General features: G+C 57.1%; 1 protein-coding gene across 1 annotated transcript; it reads right to left on the bottom strand.

The window, feature by feature from the left end:
* Window positions 1-6592: 6592 nt before the first annotated feature.
* Window positions 6593-16404, bottom strand: TLX1 (T cell leukemia homeobox 1). The gene is made up of 3 exons (XM_049646494.1): window positions 12723-16404; window positions 10511-10712; window positions 6593-8266 (listed from the first exon to the last, which is right to left on the bottom strand). Exons 1-3 carry the CDS (start codon window positions 13300-13302, stop codon window positions 8044-8046), a joined length of 1005 nt encoding a protein of 334 aa, XP_049502451.1. The 5' UTR covers window positions 13303-16404; the 3' UTR covers window positions 6593-8043.
* Between the last annotated feature and the right edge of the window lie 1555 nt (window positions 16405-17959).

The following is a 17959-nucleotide window of genomic DNA, read 5'->3' as shown; positions in this document are numbered from 1 at the left end:
GCCACTCTGCATCTCCCTGGACTGGAGGCAAATGTGAGGGTGAGATCTGGGACTGCAGCCCGTGTGTAACCAAGACATCTGTGGGAACAAGGAGGTAAATGTCTAGACACGCAACAGGACTGTCGCCCTGTGCGGACACACGGTTTCAGCCTGACACCGACAGAGTGAAACGGTGCGCCTGTGCACACTTTCGGAGGGGTGTGTGAGGGGGTCGGTAAGCCCTGCTCTGCAACGACCCCACCTCTGCCGGGCGCCTGGGGGCGGGGAGGGCTCCAGGGTTGGGTGAGTCTTCACTGAGGTTCCCTCCCTAAGGTCTCCACCCAGCCTGGCAGGGTCAGTACCGGCTTTCTCCCCACCCGCCTGCCCCCCCCCCCCCCCAACAGTTGGGTCCAGTGAAAGCCAGAACTCGCTCATTTGCTCCTTGCTGGGAGGAGGGGCGGGTAAAGCACCTAATACACAATAGCCTCCCTTCCCAGCGCCCAGGAGGGCCGCCACTCTACTTTCTCCAGCAAATCAAGGGTCTGGGAATGAGGTGGAGAGGGCGGGGCCCGCAGTTTGTAGGACCCGCCTCCTACCGCCTGCACCCTACCGGGTGGGTAGAAAAATCAGGTCAAGCCACTCTGGGGTGCCCTGCGCCTTTCCAGGAGTACCTCCCAAGAGACAGGCGTTTTTATCTGCGTTATCTCCTTAATCCCTTTGGTAATCAGGGAAAGGGTTAGCCCTATAATTTGGGCTAGGAAACGGTAGGCTCCTAAAATTTAACTTGCCTGAGGTTAGAAAGCAGAGAAGTCAATCTCAAAACCTAGGCTGATGTCCAAAGTCGCTTCAGCAGCCGCCTAGGTGTGAAAGAGGATTTTAGAAAGAGGGACAGGTGCAGATGGAGAGGAAATGGGGGCTCCGAGGGGCCCTAGTCAGTGACAGGGAAGGAGCAGGACACAGGATAACAGGGATGGGTTCGGCCTGTGGTATAGGGGAGAGTGTATTTTAAAACATATCAGAAGGGGCATCAACTGTGTCTACAGATTTCATTTCTTTAAATAAAGTGGAAAAATGCTCTCGGGCAATAAAATAAGGCTGCAGGCCATATGTCACAGGCAAGTTTGAGAACCCAGGATTAGATCTCAGACAAAGGGTGTAGTTTAGGATTTTGATCCTCTAAGCAACATCAGCAGCATATGAAGTTTGTTCTAAATTCGGGATCCAGACCCACCCCAGATGTAATAAATGAGAATCTGCGTTTTAACAAGATCCCCAGGTGATTCCAACATGTTCAAGTTTAAGACATTGGCAGGAGCTATTTATATACAAAGGAATATACCTTTGTGTATAAGTAAGTAAATAAATATTTATATTTTCATATATAAAATATAAAAAAATTAAAAAAGAGAAGAGAGAAAGAAAGAAAGAAAGAAAGAAAGAAAGAAAGAAAGAAAGAAAGAGTGGGCCCTGGCTGTCTCAATAGTAGAGCATGCAACTCTTGATCTCAGGGTCATGGGTTCAAGCCCCAATGTTGAGCGTGGAACTTACTTTAAATGAATACACCTTATAATGTATATAAAAGAGCATCCCCTGGGACACTCCCCCACACTCCTCCCCACTCCACAACTCTGGAGGAGGCAGAGAAGAAGGGAAGGTTGTGTTCTCTTTTCATATTCTGTCTGAATGTCTAAATGGTGAAAATAACCCCCTCTCTGAACTTCAGGCTGCACCCTCCTACCCACCCCAGCCTGTTCCCCCACCCTCCAACCCAGAACTATAGGCTTTGCACAGAGCAGATGTAAAAGGAGAGGAGGGATTTTCCTTCCTGGTTCTCCATTCCTTTGTCTAATAAAGGGTGATTCATTTGCTTCTATTTTTAATTTTTTACCTGTTTGAATTCTCCCGCCCCCACTGGCTCAGACGAAAGGAGGGGGATAGAAGTGCCAAGAACCTCCTTCCAATCCCGGAGGGCTCCTGGAAGGTGGCAAGCCCAGGCTGGGAAGGCCCAGAGGGTGGATGCCGGCTAAGTATGGGGAAGAAGGAGGAGAAGGTCTCACAGGTCTGACAGTGCTCCAGGGTGGGTCCTAGAGGGGTGGAGGGGACAGTCAGAGATGGAGGAGGCCCAGCGGACCGGAGTGGATTGGAGGTGATTTTTCCAGAGCCCTAGAAGGCAATGTCCCAGTGGATCTCTGGGCGAAGAGCTCCCTCCACAATACGAGAAATCCCTTGAGAAGCCTCGTGGGGGGTCTCATCTCCAGTTCTCCTCAAATCCACCTCTCCCCTGGACTCAGCCATCCTTCCCCGAGACCCTGGCTCGGGTTAGACCCTGGGTTGGGATACCGGCCCCATTTAGCAACTTCGAGCTCTCGGGCAAGTTGCTTAACCTCTCTGGACCTTCATTGTCCTTGCCTATAAAGTGGGATGATATACCACGTAACTCATAGGGTAGTTGTTAGGGCTGTATTAGTACTTTTAAAAACTAGTTCAGTGCCTTGAACAGAGCAAGCACTCCACATTGTTGCTGATTAATATTATTATCGTTACACTATTATAACGGCGGGGGCAGCCGCCCCAGCACTCCCAAGGGTCCCTCAGACCACGGGCTGGCTTCCAGGGCCCTGGCTCAAAGCGCCTCTCCCCGCGCGGCCCCTAGAGGGCGCCCGGAACTCACTTGTCCTGTGTTTCCGTGTTGGAGCCTTTGGTCCGGCTCCCACTTCTGGGTGGTTGTTAAGTCGCCGCCGCCTCCAGCTTTCGGGTCTTGCGACTCCTCCCGAAGGAACGGAAGATACGTGGGCTCTGGGACTAAAGGGCTGAAAACCTGAAGGGGAAGGAGCAGCTTCCACCAAAGCCCTCCTTAGGGTGACACGCAGCAGTGGGGGGGGGCTGCGCCCCTTTTGTCCCCCAGCCCTTAACAGCCTTCTTGCACACAAAGGGAGGCCGGATTTCCATAGGCTTCAGGGAGGCAGCGGCGACCGCTGGACCTTCTGAGTCTGGCTAGGGTCCTCGGCTGGAATCCCGGGCGGCCCGCGGGCCCCAAGCCCAGCCTCAGCGCTCGCTGGAGCCCGGGGGCGGGCGGCGGAAGCGCGGGCCTAGGAAATCCCCACCCCCAAGCCGCCGGCAGTCAAGTTAGGCCCTCCTCACTCCGGGCAGGGGGAGGGGGTGTGGGGAAAGGGAGTGCCCTCGACGAGGTGGGGTGGGGTGGGGTGGTGGTAACCGCGGGTAGGAGCTTCTTGGGGTCGGGACCGCCGCGAGTTTGAGGGAACTAAGAATGCCAGTACTAGAGAGTGTGCGTGTGTGTGCCCAGCACCCGCACACCTGTAGCTCCCTGCCCTGGTGCCACATCGCACACCCCAGGGGTCGCGCAGAGGGTGGAGGTATGTGAGGTTGTCCACGGCGATGCAGGCTGTGACCGAGGAGATGAGTTCGTAGGCACCCCTCCCAACACAACATGAGCACCCCACCGCCTCCTCCACTCACTCACCCACCACCACCCTCTCCATCGAACACACTATCTTAAGATTCTGCTCTGATTTCTTTGGAAAATCCGAACCGGATCTAGCCCTCGCTCAGCTTGTTTCATCGGGCTCCCCAGGAAAAGGAGTCTAGGCGTGGGTGCAGGGGAGCGGTGCCAGGGGCCTCCCTGGGCTGGCATTGGGCAAAGAATTCGAGCCATGCGGGAAAAGCGGAAGTGACTCGCGTTAGTTGCCAGGGCAGCGGCCTGGCCGTGAGGCTCCAAACTCTGAGCTGATTAGGGAGCAAGACTCCAAGGACTGCGTGGGAGTGAGAAGCGTGTGAAGATGGGCACGAGGGGGGGAGCTTGAGAGAAGGGGTCTCCTCCCGCATCTGGTCTGAGGGGCCCTCAAGGCAGCCCCGGGGCCCCAGCTCCGCACCTCCCGCGGCATTGCCTCCGATTCCCAACTGCCCAGCCGGGAGGGAGGTCCCTCTTAGTAGTAGTCTCATACACCTGGAAACACCTTGCCCGCCTGCAAGCACACCATAAACAGGATGCCCATCTGGGTCCTGGGCCCAGGGCAAACCCCACACCTGCCACCACAGTAGGGACGTCACAAGGCAGTGCTCAGGCCGTGCCCACACAGCCCCCAAGCACAGATCGGCACAAAGCTGCTATTATAGTTAACAGGTTGAGCCAGATTCTCTGTGTACCACCGGCGGCACAACACAGGCCTCTAGGACCCCAGCCCTGCCTGGGTTTCTGGGCCCCACGGGCCACCACCCACTCAGCCACCCCGCTGGGCTGCGCCTGGTCTGAGCCCGAGCTCAGGGCTCACTCGCCGTGCAATTTGGTCCGGGCAGTGAGCTCACTCAAGCCAAGGAAGGAAGCCGATCTTTCTGCCCAGTCAGGTTCGTTAATTCCTCTTCTCTTTCCGCACCTCTCTTCACAGTTATTCGGACACTGAGTTCCATTCCTATTTCTGAACAGAGACGACCATTTCCGGCAGGCGCGGTGGCCAGCCGGGAGTTGTGAGCTTTCTGCTGCGGGTTTTTGGCCCTGACTGTGACCCTCGCAGCCCCCTCTCCACCAGCCTCCGCCCCCCCCCCCCACCAGGGGCCGGGATGTGCGGGTTCAGCTGCCCCCGGCGGGCCCCGAGCCATCCTGGCCTTTCCCCGCTGCGGCGGCCTCGGCCGATGCGGGATTCGCCGGAGATTCGGTCCCAACGAATTCCCGGTGGAGACGGGGGAGTCTTGCGCGGCCCCTGGGCTCCAAGAGCCTCGGTGCCCCTGGGAGTCTGGCACCCCAAGGACGTCTCCACCGAGGGCCTGGGCGCGTGGGAGGGGCCCCTGGAGAGAGCGCGACCCTGGCCTCCCGCGGCCAGCGAGCGCCGAGAGCCAGCGCGTACCCCGGGAGCCGGCGCGCGCGGAGCCGGGTGACCTCCAGGGCCGGGAGCCCGGCATGCGGGATGCCCACTTCCACCCGAGTCCCGGACAAGCTGGACCGGGTCGGAGAGCGGTATGGCGGAGGGGGCATACGCCCGCGTGGTTATGAGTGTGAACGCTAGCTGTTTGTGAAGATCCGGGAGGTAGAAGGTATTTTGGGGAGGGGTGTATAATGCCTAATTTTGCAGTTTGTTTTGTAAAAGGGGGCGAAGGGTTCTGGGGAAGAACCTGGATTGGAGCCTGCTGGGGAGGTTGTGTTTGTTCTGGGCAGAGGCTCCCCACTCCTGACTCAGCTGGACAGTCTGTGGCCAGAAAATATCCAGTAGCCTCTGGGCCAGCAGCCTCTCGAGGGGGTCTCCAGAATTGGGAGGTGGGAGGAAGGCCCCAGTCTCCGCTGAAGTTCACAGACTCTGGAATCTGACGGGGGCGGGGGGGGGTGCACTGAAGGTGCGTCTTACAGACATAAATGGAGAAGATACCTTGCCAAACGGAGAAGGTACCGGCCTGGCAGCTCCAGTCCCTGCAGGACAGGAGGGATCAGCTAGACCTGCCCAGGCAGAAGGAAATGAATTTGGTGGTTCCGGGAGGCCATTTCCGGATTTCTCCTGGCCAGGTCCTGGGTGTTTCAGATGGTGCAGGCGGGAGGCGGGCTGCAGACCCCGTGTTGTGGCCAGAACCTTCTCCCCAAGGCAAACTGCATGTCAGGGCCCTGCCTGGTCACCCAAAGGGTCTGGGGGGCGGGGCGGGAGGGCCAGCCTTAGTCCTTCGGACCCAGAATCCTCTTCTCCTGAGGAGATCAGGCTCCAAGGGGGCCACGGATGAGGAATGGATAAGCACGGCCCCACCCAGTCAAATTTCCCTTTGGGCCTACTAGGCTGGGAGGCTGCTGGGCTTTGTCCCCCACCCCCATGGCATGGCAGGTCCAGGATGGCGGCCTGGCAGGGGTGAAGGAGAGTGTCTCCGATGGTTTCTGTGACTCTGAACCCTCCCCCCCCCCCACATACACATAGCTCTGTATACCTGAACAAGTCCCACACCCACTCCCTTCTAGTTTCTAGCCACCAAGTTCTGTCACACTCCCATCCCAAAGAAAGAGCCTATCTCCCCCCCCCCCCCACTTAATTCCCCCAGGATGGCATGTCCTCAGAGCCTCCACCACCTAGCTTCTTTCAGAAAAAACAAGTCAGTTTTGTGCACCTGAGATTGGTCTCATAGGCAGAAGGACTGGATGTTACAGGGAGTGTTGTGTCCCATGGCTGCTGTCCTGGCTGGAGTGGGTGTGGGGCCCCCTGAAGGTCCCTAGGAAGTCACTTACTCAGATCTCTACTAGGCCAGACTAGTGCTGGGAGCCAGGAAATCCTACTAAGAGCACTACAGGATCCTGGCCCAATTACTGACTCACTGTGCTCCAACCTGTGGGGCTTACTGAGGAAGGGCCTAGAACCCTGGAACTCCTAGCAGATGTTAGTACCCCCCCCCCGTGCATCACACACCCTACCTTAGACCCCCACACACCAGCAGTGCGCAACTACACCCACTCAATGACAACCAATCACACGCACTCACCGACAGGGACAGTCACCCACGACGATCCACACTCTCTACTTCATTTCCCCATTATATACTGTCACACACAAGTATATATAGTAAAATACACATCTCATATATGATTACATGTCACACATGATTACATATCACACCCAAGTGTATTCACACCATTATGGGTGATTCACGATTACAAACGTTCGCACATTTAACACAAAAATGGATTCACGAGGAGAAACTCACATGTACTCTCACACACATTGACACGGGAGTCACACACAGTCACAGATTTGGGTGGGTGGTCACCGGTACCCCGGAAGACACAATCACATTCGCACATGGTCACACAGACCACTGCAAGTTAGTATGTATGATGCTAGTTTCGATTTGCGACTTAAGCAGAGACAAGCACTTAACAATAGTTGCCAACACAATGACACGCTTAAACACTGTTACATTCACGATCAGTTACATCCTGAAGGTCCATGCCATCACAAACACACAATGCACACGCGCGCAACCCTCACACCCAAAGACCGTGTATCTTCTCAAGCATCCGCGTCCCAGGAGAGCCTGGCACTCCTTCCTTTCCTCAGGTCTGTTTCTCTCTGTCCCCCTCCTTCCCTCTCTCCAGGACCTGCAGGTCCTGGCCCCCGGGTGTCCCTTATGCCCAGACAGCAGCAGCTGCCCCAGTGGCACCATTTCACACCAAACCCAAGTAGCTGCAAGGTGCTGGGCTCAGCAAGGAGCAGGTAGCCCTGACTCCGGATCCGGAGGGTTTTATTATTTTTTCACATAAATTACACAAGCACTTTATAAAATGGTTACACAGAAAACACCTTATAAGTGCATAACTTAAGCTCCCCGTATGAACAGGATCTGGAGAAGCAGGCTGAGTCTGTGTGAAAACCTGCCTGTGCGTACCTGGGTGCGGCTAGGATGTGTGATGGGGGCCTGGAGGGCCGTGACGCTGTCGTGTGTGGGGTAGTGTGTCACAGTGTGGCCGTAGCCTCGTGTTTGTGAGAAGTGCCATGCTGTTCACAATGCAGCTGGGTCACCCCTAGCTTATGCCTGACAGTGAGAGTCAAGGGTGTGAAGGCGATGGCCCTATGTGTGCATGACACTCTGCCGTAGGTCCTCTGTGTTTGGCTCTGGGTGACACCACCAGAGACCGTGAAATCACCTCTGTGTGGGCCTGCGGGCGTCCACGTGTGATGGGGAGTGGAATACAGAGTTCTTCCCAGAGCAAGTTCAAACGACAGCCCCTGCTGTCCTCTGAGGACCCCAGAAACTTATTTCCCAACGTCCTCTGCCTCTCTCAGTCCCACGTTAAAAATCAGAATAAAATAAAATAGACGTAAACCGAGAGGACTCTGAACAGTTCCAGGGGGGCGCGGGACCACTTAGGCGTCTGGAACGAGGTCGCGTGTCCCTGTCTCCCGCGCTTTTTTTCCCCCCACCAAAGAGAAAACAGCGTCGGCAGGAGCTCCGCCGAGCGCAGGGGGCACCGCGTTCCCCTCCCGCGCACAGTCTGAAGCAGGAGGGGGTGGGAGAGAGTCCCGGCTCTCAGCCTCCGCGACCCCTCGGCTGGACCCGGGCTCTCTCCGGGCAGAGCGGGCAGGCTCACTCGCAGGCGGACGCCACGGACGTGACGCTGGTGATCTTGGTGGAGTCGTCAGACCACGGCTGCAGATTCTGCAGGGCGAAGAGCGAAGAGTTGTGCACGCATAGCGGGTCGGCGGGCAAGGGCTGCGCCAGACTCTTCTGGAAGGCCTCTTGCTGCAGCTGCAGGAGAATGCGGTTCGCCTGCTGCCTCTCAGCCTCGCGCTCCTCCGCGGTCTGCCGCCTGCACCGGGGACAAGCCATTACCGACGTTACCGACGCTTCGAGCGCGCTCCCGGGAAACAGCCTGGACGAGCACTGCTTCCTTCACAGCCCCCAACTCCAGCTTGGGCCCCTTTAACACACACCCTAATCCTGAGGGTCCTGACTCCGACACAGACTGGAAACCCCACAAGTAAATGGAGCGCAGGAACCCCGGGGGAGCTGTGAGGAAATCGCCAGGCCCAAGCATCTGGAGCTCCCCGTGTCCCACTAGCCTCGGAGGGCGCAGCCAGGGGTAGGGTGGCATCTCGCCTCTCCCCAGCTCTGCGGTGCCAAGCCTGAGGCGCCTCACCCTCCCCACCAGTCCAGGGCAGAGGCGGGAGGCGGTGGATTGCCTTCGAGCTGCTTTGCCAGACCTCTCTTCTCTGCGAAACTCTCGCAGCCTTCCTACCTCCTGGGCCGAGCCCTGTGCCCTGCCGGGACTCCCGCCGGACCAGCGCCTTTCTCCGAGGCGGTCCAGGGAGGCGATGACTCACTTATTCCATTTAATGCCTCCCCTCCACCCCGTCAACTGAGATCAAACGTCTGTCTCTAAGGTGGACAGACCTAATGGGAGTCCCGGGGGCCTCCAGAAGCAATTTGTAGGCGATCGATGAAGCCGCGCGAAGCCGGCGAGGGCCTCTCCCAGCGGTGGACGCCGGCCTCCTGCCCGCCGCCCCTTCTTGCCTTTAGCTCCGCGCGTCTTTCTGTGTCTCGCCTTCCCCTTCTTTCCTGCATTTCAAACTGCCTGAGCCTTTCTCTTCCTTTTCGGCTTTGTGTCCTTCTCTCTTGTTTTCTCTCACCCCACCCTCTTTGTTCTCTCAGAATTAAGAGAATTTGTTTGAAACGAAAATGAAGGTTTAGTCATCCATTGCTTTCTTTTATTACCCTAAGACTTCTTCAAGCTGCCCGGTTTTTCCTTTTCTCCCTGGGGTGGGGTGTTTATCTTTGCCCCTTCCCTTCTCTTCGCCTGACACTCTCGGTGATCCCAGAGCCCCTTGTCTTCCAGGGACCTGCCTCGCCCCCTCCTCTCGCCTAGGCTGCAGCCCTGGTGGGGCCTTGGGAACACTAGTGCCCACACCCCTACTCTGCCAGCCCTAGCTACTTCTTTAACTAGATCCCAGAGGTCTGAAGCCATATACTCCATTTCTTCCCCAACGACAGGAATGGGGTGGAGGCAGAGTCGTGGGGGCAGTGGCTTCCTGTGGAAGCCACGCCGGTGGAATCCCGGGCAGATCCCTCGCCTTCGTTCAGAAAAAGAGGAAACTCCAATTCCTTCCTCCAGCGCTAGGCCCACTGGGCCACGGCCCCGCGCACGTCGCCCAGACTCTCCTGCGCTCTCCCCCCTGAGGCCTGAGCTAGTGAGAAACTTCTGGAACCAAACTTGTGGAACCAAGTATGCGGGCCAGATGTGCGGGAGGGGTGCAAGTGGGCACAGCTGGAGAAAGCGCGGTGCTGGCGGTGAGTAAGGCTGCCTAGGAGTGTGGGACGTTGAGAGAGAGAGAGAGAGAGAGAGAGAGAGAGAGGGAGAGATGTATGCATGGTGGGGGGATTTTAGTGTACTGGGTGTGTGACGGGAGAAGGGTAAATGTGTGTGTGGCGAGCGCCCGCACACACACAAACACACACACCCATCTGCTCCTAATTGATCCCCCTTTCAGTGGGACTCTCCAAAACCCCGCTGCAGCCGGTAGGGATTGATTTTCCTCTTCCAGGGTGGGAGACCGTCTGCGTGAGGGCCTGGCTGAGTGTCCGGGGAGGAGGGAGTCAGAGGGGCCCAGGCTCCCGGTTTGGGGCCCGGCAGCTCCGCCAGGAGCCCTCTCTGGGGCGGCAGAAAGGAGGCGCAGGCCATCCGGCCTCCAGTCTCCGGGACGGAGGAGGCATGTCTGTAAGCGCTACTTTGTGCAAACAAAAAGTCCCTCAGCGTTCACTGATTCCCAAAGCGCGGACTGCAAGGACTGACTGTGCTCTAGCCCCGCAGGTTCCCCAAGCAGCGGCGGTGACCAGCCGCGTCTACACCAGCATTGAGCGTTAGGGTCAGAAAGCCAAGAAGCCTCCGGTAAAACAGAGCGGGGGCTCTCCAGCCCCACCCCGGGCATCGGCCTCGGCTGCTCCCGGTTCCTGGCGAGCCTAGCAGGGAACCGATCAGAAGCCGGAGAGCGGAGGGGGCGTGAGCGCCCCCGGAGAGACCCCGGGGCTGAGAACTGCCCGCCCCGCGCGCGCTCACCTCCACTTCGTCCGCCGGTTCTGGAACCAGGTTTTGACCTGCGCGTCGGTCATTTTGAGCGCCTTGGCCAGGGCGGCGCGCTCGGCCGAGGCCAGGTACTTCTGCCGGTGGAAGCGCTTCTCCAGCTCGCAGATCTGCAGGCGCGTGAAGGACGTGCGCGGCTTCTTCTTCTTGGGGGGCGTCCGGTTCTGATAGGGGTGACCTATACGGCGTGTTACAGTGAAGGGTGAGAGGGCCACTGGAGCGGGAGACAGACAGACGGCAGAGGCAAGCGGCAGAGCGTCAGGAGGCGTCCCAGGCCCGACTCCCCGCGATCAGCGAGCGCAGAGGCCAGACCCCAGGAACGGGGCCGCGATCCTCCCGTCAGCCCTCAGCTCCAAGCCCGCGGCGGGAAACGGCCCCCTCCCGCCCGCCAGGCGGACGCCGCTGCCGCCGCCACGGAGGCCTCCCTAGCCCCGGGCTCTCTCGTGCCCAAGCCAGTCTCCTTGAGGGGCTTGTCTGAGGCGAGCTAAAGGTCGAAGCCCCCCACTGCTCCAGGAAGCTGCCCAGCAGCTTGAAGCCGCATCTGATCAAGGCGGGGGTGGGGGTGGGGGTGGGGGTGGGTGGGGGAACCCTGGGTCCTGACCTGAGCCGCCACCAACACAGCAACATACACAGACACATCACATACCAAGGGGCAAATTACCTATCTATACACCCGGCCTGACAGACAGGCACACAAGCAGACACATACAGGACACAGGGCAACACAAGGTGACAGTCATTCACTCCCTCAGAACCTTCTTGGGGCCTGAAGCCAGATTAGGGCCGCCGGTGGCTCCCCTAGGTAGGCCCTGTGTGGAACAGCTTTCACCAGAGACCTAAGACCAGTGGGTTCCAGGCTGAGGGTTCCATCAGGGCCCTTCAAGACTGGACTGGCCTGGGTGGGTAGGGGGAGTGGAATGGCCAGCAGGCTCTGCCTCCCCAGACCTGAGAGGACTTAGGTTGGGGTCCTGGGGTCCCTTGAGTACAGGGTCCTTCCTGGAGGCCCAGGGCAGAATGGCTGTATTGCCTCTGCTGACCCCCTAACTCCTTTCCACCGTTGGGCCCTGGAGCCCGAGCCCCATGGGAGTCCCACCTCGCCATCGCCATCGGCAGCGGCCAGTACCTCCCGCCGCCTCTAAGGCCCAGCCGGGAACCCAGGCTCAACTCGTGGCTACTTCTCAGCGGGCTTGGGAGCTGGGCTCGGCGGAAGGATCGAGGATCCTCGCCTCGGATCCCAGGAATGCTAAGGGGTAGCTGGAAGTGAGGCCGAAGCAAAGGGCCCGCGCGTGAGCGAGAGCTGAGTGCCGAGAGCGGAAGCGAGAGCGGAGGGAGCCGGAGCGAGCGGTGGAAGGCGCGGAGCAGGCAGCGGAGAGGGCGGCAGTCGGCCGCCGCGGAGTGCGTAATCGTCCCAGGAGTTGTCCTTGGGCCGCCGCCGATCGATCGCCGGTCAGGCCGGTGCATTATTCACACTGGAGGGAACGGGGCTGGGCCCAGAGGGGAGGACGCCAGGCCGGGACCGAACGAAAATGAACCGGGAGGCTCAGCCTCACGCTGCCACCGACCTGGACGAAGCCCGCAGTCCGGGAAAGAGGGCCCACCAGCTCTGCTGCTTTACTCAGGCTTCGGGCCTCTGCCGGCCCGGCAAGCGCAACCGACACTGGAGCTCGGAGCGCGAAGTGAAGTGGGGTGTGTGGTGTGTTTGAGAGCGTGTGTGTTTGTGTGGGGAGGGGGACGAGAGGTGGGGAACCTGTTCTTTCCTAGCGTCTGATTCTGGGGCTCTTCGCCTCAACCAGAGAACGTTGGCCCGGACGGAAAAAACAGTTTGTTCACATCGGGCCCCTTTCTCCAAGATTCCTGAGCCCCAAAAGCCGGGGTGAAAGGTAGTCCCGAAGCTACATCCCCCTTCCCTCGGCCACACTGAACCCAGCGACTCCGAGAGGGGATCAGGGAGCGCTTTTCAGAGTAGGGGTCCTGCGGGAGGGACGGAGAGGGGCCCAGGACGGGAGAACTCTTCGAGCATGACGATTCCGCGAGCGTGGAAAGGTGGCAGGCGGCTGAACTCGGGGGAAGCACCGAGAGGAGCTGGGTAACCTGGTGCGTAGAGGGGGCTGCGGGAGCCACCGGGCAGGGGAAAGGTAGCGCAGAGCCCGGGCCGCGGCCAGGCGGGGCGCGCGCCGGCCGGACTCACCTGTGAACCTGTCCTTTGTGTATCTGCGGTTACTCTCCATCCAGGGGAAGGTGAGGCCGGTGAGGTTGTTGACACCCGGCACAGCAGGCACGGAGGGAACGGTGGGCAAGCCGGTAGCCAGAGGCTGGGGGTGGGCCACCGCTCCAGCTAGCGGCCTATGAGCCGGCACCCGGATCACCCCTGCAGCGCTCAGCGCCCCCCCGCCGCCGCCGCCGCCGCCCCCGCCGCCGCCGCCTCCCGGACCGGGGCCGCCCGCCAAGGCCATGTTCACGTTGTAGGAGCCAGCCAGCGGGCCCATGCTGCAGGCGCCGCCGCCGCCGCTAGTAGGGCCACCAGGGCCGCTGGGGCCGCCGGCACCATAGGCCCCCGCGCCCCCGGCCCCCGCCCCGGCCGCGGGGCCCCCGCCGCCGTAAGCGTAGGCTCCTCCAACCAAACAGCCAAGGCCGTATTCTCCGTCCTGGAGGCGCGAGGCGGGCCCCATGCAGCCGCCTTGGTCCGGGCTGTTGAGGATTTGGTCGATGCCGAAGCTGATGGGCTCCGCATGGCCGGGGTGGAGATGGTGCGGACCCAGGTGCTCCATGCTGGCCCCCGGCCCCGGCCCCGCGGGGGGGGGCCTGGGCGGCGGCGATCGCTGTGTTTGGCTCGGGGGGCAGCGCGCAGGGGCGCGGAGGCGGCAGCCGCTCCCGGCTGCGCGGAGACTTGGAAGCGAAGTGCGCAGAGGGCTAAAGTAGGGGGGAGGGGAAGGAGAGAGGGGGCGCCGTATTCTTCCCCTCTCAGGCTGCTCCTTCCCCTCTCCGTCTGCTAGCTCGATGTTGACTCTGGGACATCAATCACCGGGCGAAAAAGCCTGGTGCAAGCGAGCCTAGCCGTTTCGGCCGGGTCTCTCCATTGGCTGTGCGTGGAGAGGAGCGGGGTGAATGACAGCGCGGGGGAGGGGCGGAGAGGGGGAGAGGGAGGCCGGGAGCCGAGACGGATGCAGGAGCCAGAGACAGAGGGACGGAGACCGAGGCACCGAGAAGTAGTTCAGGAAGAGAGAGAAGAGATTCAGAGACTTAAAAGGAGAAAAAGAACAGGAGGCGGCCATTCCCAGAGACCGATAAACAGACGGACCCAAGGAGGTGGAGGATAGAGCCCTCTTCCCGGTGTGGCAGGAGTCTCCCCTCACTTTGAATGGGGCCAAAGAGGTCCAGCCCACTAGGCCTCTGGGGAAGGGTGTCCCTGCGCTACTGGAGAATCTCCCCAAGGGCTCAGCTGGGAAACACCTGTCCTTCAACAAGAGGATTTACTGCAAACTTCAAGTCTGGCTTGTTAGAAAGTAGAAGACTGTCTACTTCCCAGGTATGGAGCCCAGGCCCCTGAGGCAGGAAGGTGAGTTCAGGCTTGTCCTTTTTAAAAACACAGGCCTATGAACAACCGGCTGTAGGTTGTTGAAAAAAATCAACAACCACCCCAACCCAGCCTATTTAGAGAAACTGAGGAAAGGAAGACTTCCTGAGAGGAAGGCAAAAGTCAAGAGAGGTGGCTTGGGGCTTGTTTCCAGGGGGCCCATGCCTCAAGATACCCCTTTCCTTTTAAATAAACACGCCCCAAAGAAGCAGTACCCACAGTATGCGAATGAATTCAATCAGATTGTTTTCACCTAGCAACTAGCACGGGGCTGGCTATTCCAAGCAAGAACCCTTTGGACTGTGGTGAGGGGAAGGAGTTATTTTCTTACTTTTGGAATCCTGGGAGGGAGGCCTGGGGACTTAAGGCAGGGGGGGGGGGGGGCTAGGGTTGGTGGGACCAAGATCAGGGAAGTGTATCTGGACAAATTTAGGCCTTTTAAAGTTTTGACTGTGGCTGACTGGCTTACAGCCCAGGAGAGAAGGAGGAAACTCCCTTTTTCTGCTTCCTCTCTTTCCCCTCTCCAGTAGGGAAAGGTTTGCTCCCTGCCAGGAGCCAAGCTCTGGGACCGGTGCACGTTGGATCACTTTGGATCTATTTCTGGTCTATTTCAGATTCAACAGGTCTTCAGGGAGGGACTGTCTCTATCAGGCAAGATGAAGGTGCACACTCTATTGATCAAGTCTCATTACAGTCTATTTGCTTCAGTCATGTCTGTTATTTCCACTTGAAGAGACCTCCTTGGAAGCAAGGAACTCATCTCAGTTTCCCTCCTGTGGAGTATAGCCCCAAACCACAGGATATACTCATGTTGGGTGAAAAATGAATGAATGAACCTCCTTATTCAACAAATATTTATTGAATACCTACCATGTGTCAGGCATTGTTCTTGGCACTGGGAAAACAGCAGTAAACAAAACCAAGGTCCTGCCCTCATGGAGTTTACGTTCCATAGAGGGGGTTAGACAATAAACAAAGAAGCAAATACAATAAGTCAGATCGTGGTAAGTATTATGGGGAATGCTATGAACCACCAACTCTTCAAGATGAGTATTATCTCTTTTATAGATATAGTAAGAAATTATACTATTTTATAGATGTAAGAAAGCCAAATTTCAGAGGCTAAGTGACTTGGTCAAGATGGAGAAGCTGGATTTGAGTTGCTTTTATGGGTTAGCCTGGAAACCTGGAGAAAATCTTGTCTGGGCTCCAGGCAGGTGGACAGAGGCCCGCTCAAGGCAAGGCCATGTGCGAAATAGGTGGTGGTTTGTAAACACTGAGCAGAAACAGGCGAGAGCTCTATTCCCTTGCCAGTTCACTCCTCTTCACCCACCCAATCCAGCTTCTACAACCTTACCCAGCAGTTGTTTGAACCTAAATTTGTCTCCTTCCTGCCTCTTATCTTAGAGGAACTAAATAAAGCAGAGATAAACCTAAGTGTTTTACTGAGAAGCTACTATGTGCCAGGCACCTCACCACACCGATGTCATTTAAGACTCGCAACTCTGTGAAGTTAATAGAAACACCTCCAAGTTTTAAGTAAGTACGAAAATTAAATGAGTGTTCATTGCAGTATTATTTATAATGGCCAAAAAGTGGGAGCAACTCACCTGTTCATCATCTGATGAATGGACAAACAAAATGTGGTGTATCCATACAACAGAATATTATTCATGCTACAACATGGAAGGACCTAGAAAACATGATGCTAAGTGAAAGAAGTCGGGCACAAAAGGCCACTTATCAAAAGACTGCATCCATACGAACCATCCAGGATAGGCAAATCCATAAAGGCAGAAAGCAGATAATGGTTGCCGGAGGTTGGAGGAGGAAAGTTTGGAAGTGGCTGCAAGTGGATACGAAGTTTCCACTTGAAGTGATGAAAATATTCTGGAATTAGTGGCAATGGTTGCACAACTATGTGAATATATTAAAAACCACTCAATTGTATGATTTAAAGGGGTTATCATAGTATATGAGTTATATTCATTTTTAAAAAGAAAAAACAAAAACTGAGACTTGGTCAGATGAACAAACTTGCCCAAAGTCCCACAGACAGAAGAAGATTGATCTGGTTCCCCAAATCTGAATTGTTTTCCCCGTATGAGGCTGAGAAGTATGGAGAGGGGTGCTTCTGCTTCCTTTGAGGCTGGACTGCAGTGCCTTGATCCTTTTCATGATTAACTACAGTTCTGTCTGCTGCAATTAAAACCCTCTTATCTTTAGGACAACTTACCTTTGCCACCCTCTCTGGCCCATGCAGGAACCTCCTGAGTGTTCCTAACACTCTCCCCGTTCCTCCCTCCTTCCTCCTCTGACTGAATCTTTCCAACACCTTGGTCTTTCTGACCTTTCCTATTCCACCATTTAGGCAACTATCTTACTCACCTCTTGGACTCCTCAGATCTGGCACCACTTGGCCAGAGTCCCTGGCGGGAGACCTCACCAGCCGAAGGTTGGCAGAGGTCACAGCTGCCTAGTGGCCTCTTCAGACTGTCAGGAGGCTCTTCTCATCAAAATCCTGCAACCCAGGGACATCTTGACTTTCCCCGGCCCTTACAGGTGTTTGCCTCACTGATCTTTTCCATACCCCGCTTCAGCCCCCCCCCCCCCCACCTATCAGAATCAACTTTTATCCCAACCCAGTTCTGAGTGCTGGCCTTCCCCAAGATGGGGTTCTCTGTGTCCAACTTGTTTTCCAATAGGGTGGTATTTTCCACCTTTGTTTTCCAATAGGGTAGTTGCTGAGGGCCAGGGTACCCTTTCAGTCCCTTCTTTTCCTAGGAAGTTGAGACAAGAGGGTCAGGAGTTGCTGGGTTCTGGCCCCCACTCCTCCCAGAAGCAGTGTCACATGAGGTCAGAAAGTTTTCAGAAGGGGGTGGGGAGGAGACATGCAGCTTCAGTGCAGGGCCCCAGTGGCGGCCCTGTTAGGAAAGAGGAGGAGAGAAACCAATTTGACTATAAATTGTATATACACACACACACACACAAGGAAAGAGGAGGAGAGGGAGAGAGAGTAGGAGCACACAGCGATGTCCCGGCACCTTCAGTCACAGTTATTATCTCGTGTCATCCTCCAATAACCCTGTGATGTGGCTCTTGTTATCTCCATTTCACAGATGAGAAGACCGAGGCACTGAAAGCTGGGAAGGGACACAGACTGGACTCAAATGAGGTTTTTCTGACTCCATTCATTACAAGCTGATTTCTCAACACCAAACTCGGTAGCTGTGGCCCTCGCTTTGCAGGAGTATCTTGCATGTGTCTAGGTGAGTTCCGGCCCTAAAGCCACCTGGTAACCAACCCCCCAAGCGCCTTCCGCTCCCCTCTCCCCCGCCTCCCCTCTCCCCTGCCTCCCCTCTCCCCTGCCTGCAGAATGAAGAAGTGCCTCCAATTAAAAGAGAAGCAGCTGGGGCTGGGGCTGGGGCTGGGGGAGGAGGAAAGGGAGGGCTCAGCCCTAGAGGGCGGCCCCTTTGGATCCCACACGGCTCCCTCCCCCCTCTGGGAGAGACCCCTGGGCCAGGGGTTGTACTTTAGCTTAGGGGTGTGTGTGTGATAACTTAATTACTTTGTGTTTGTGGGACTGTGTGTCCATGAGGGGAAAGCCAGATGTGAAAGTGTGCGTGACAGTGGGGGCATGATAGCCTGGGCATGTCTCTGAGGAATACTTTTTAAAATCTACCCAACAAATATGCATTGAGCGTCTATTATGCACCCGTGTTAGGCTGCTGGCATTCGACTGCAAGCCAAATGCATGTGTGTGAGGGGACTAGGGGACAGTAGGGGAGTCCAGGTCATTTTTACAACTGTATTTGCCTGCGATGCCAGTGAGTGTGTTTTTTGTAACAGAT

This window comes from Panthera uncia, chromosome D2 (assembly GCF_023721935.1).
Source record: "Panthera uncia isolate 11264 chromosome D2, Puncia_PCG_1.0, whole genome shotgun sequence".
Lineage (NCBI taxonomy): Eukaryota > Metazoa > Chordata > Mammalia > Carnivora > Felidae > Panthera > Panthera uncia.
This window is presented reverse-complemented; position numbering and strand designations above follow the sequence as displayed.

What these genes read in the sequence shown, in the direction of transcription:
- TLX1 (XM_049646494.1), bottom strand. Translation starts at nt 13,302, where the DNA reads ATGGAGCACCTGGGTCCGCACCATCTCCACCCCGGCCATGCGGAGCCC. An exon ending in CACAAAGGACAGGTTCACAG is followed by an intron (nt 10,713 to 12,722) that starts GTGAGTCCGGCC and finishes CACGCCGTATAG; the next exon opens with GTCACCCCTATCAGAACCGG. An exon ending in AACCGGCGGACGAAGTGGAG is followed by an intron (nt 8,267 to 10,510) that starts GTGAGCGCGCGC and finishes TCCCCGGTGCAG; the next exon opens with GCGGCAGACCGCGGAGGAGC.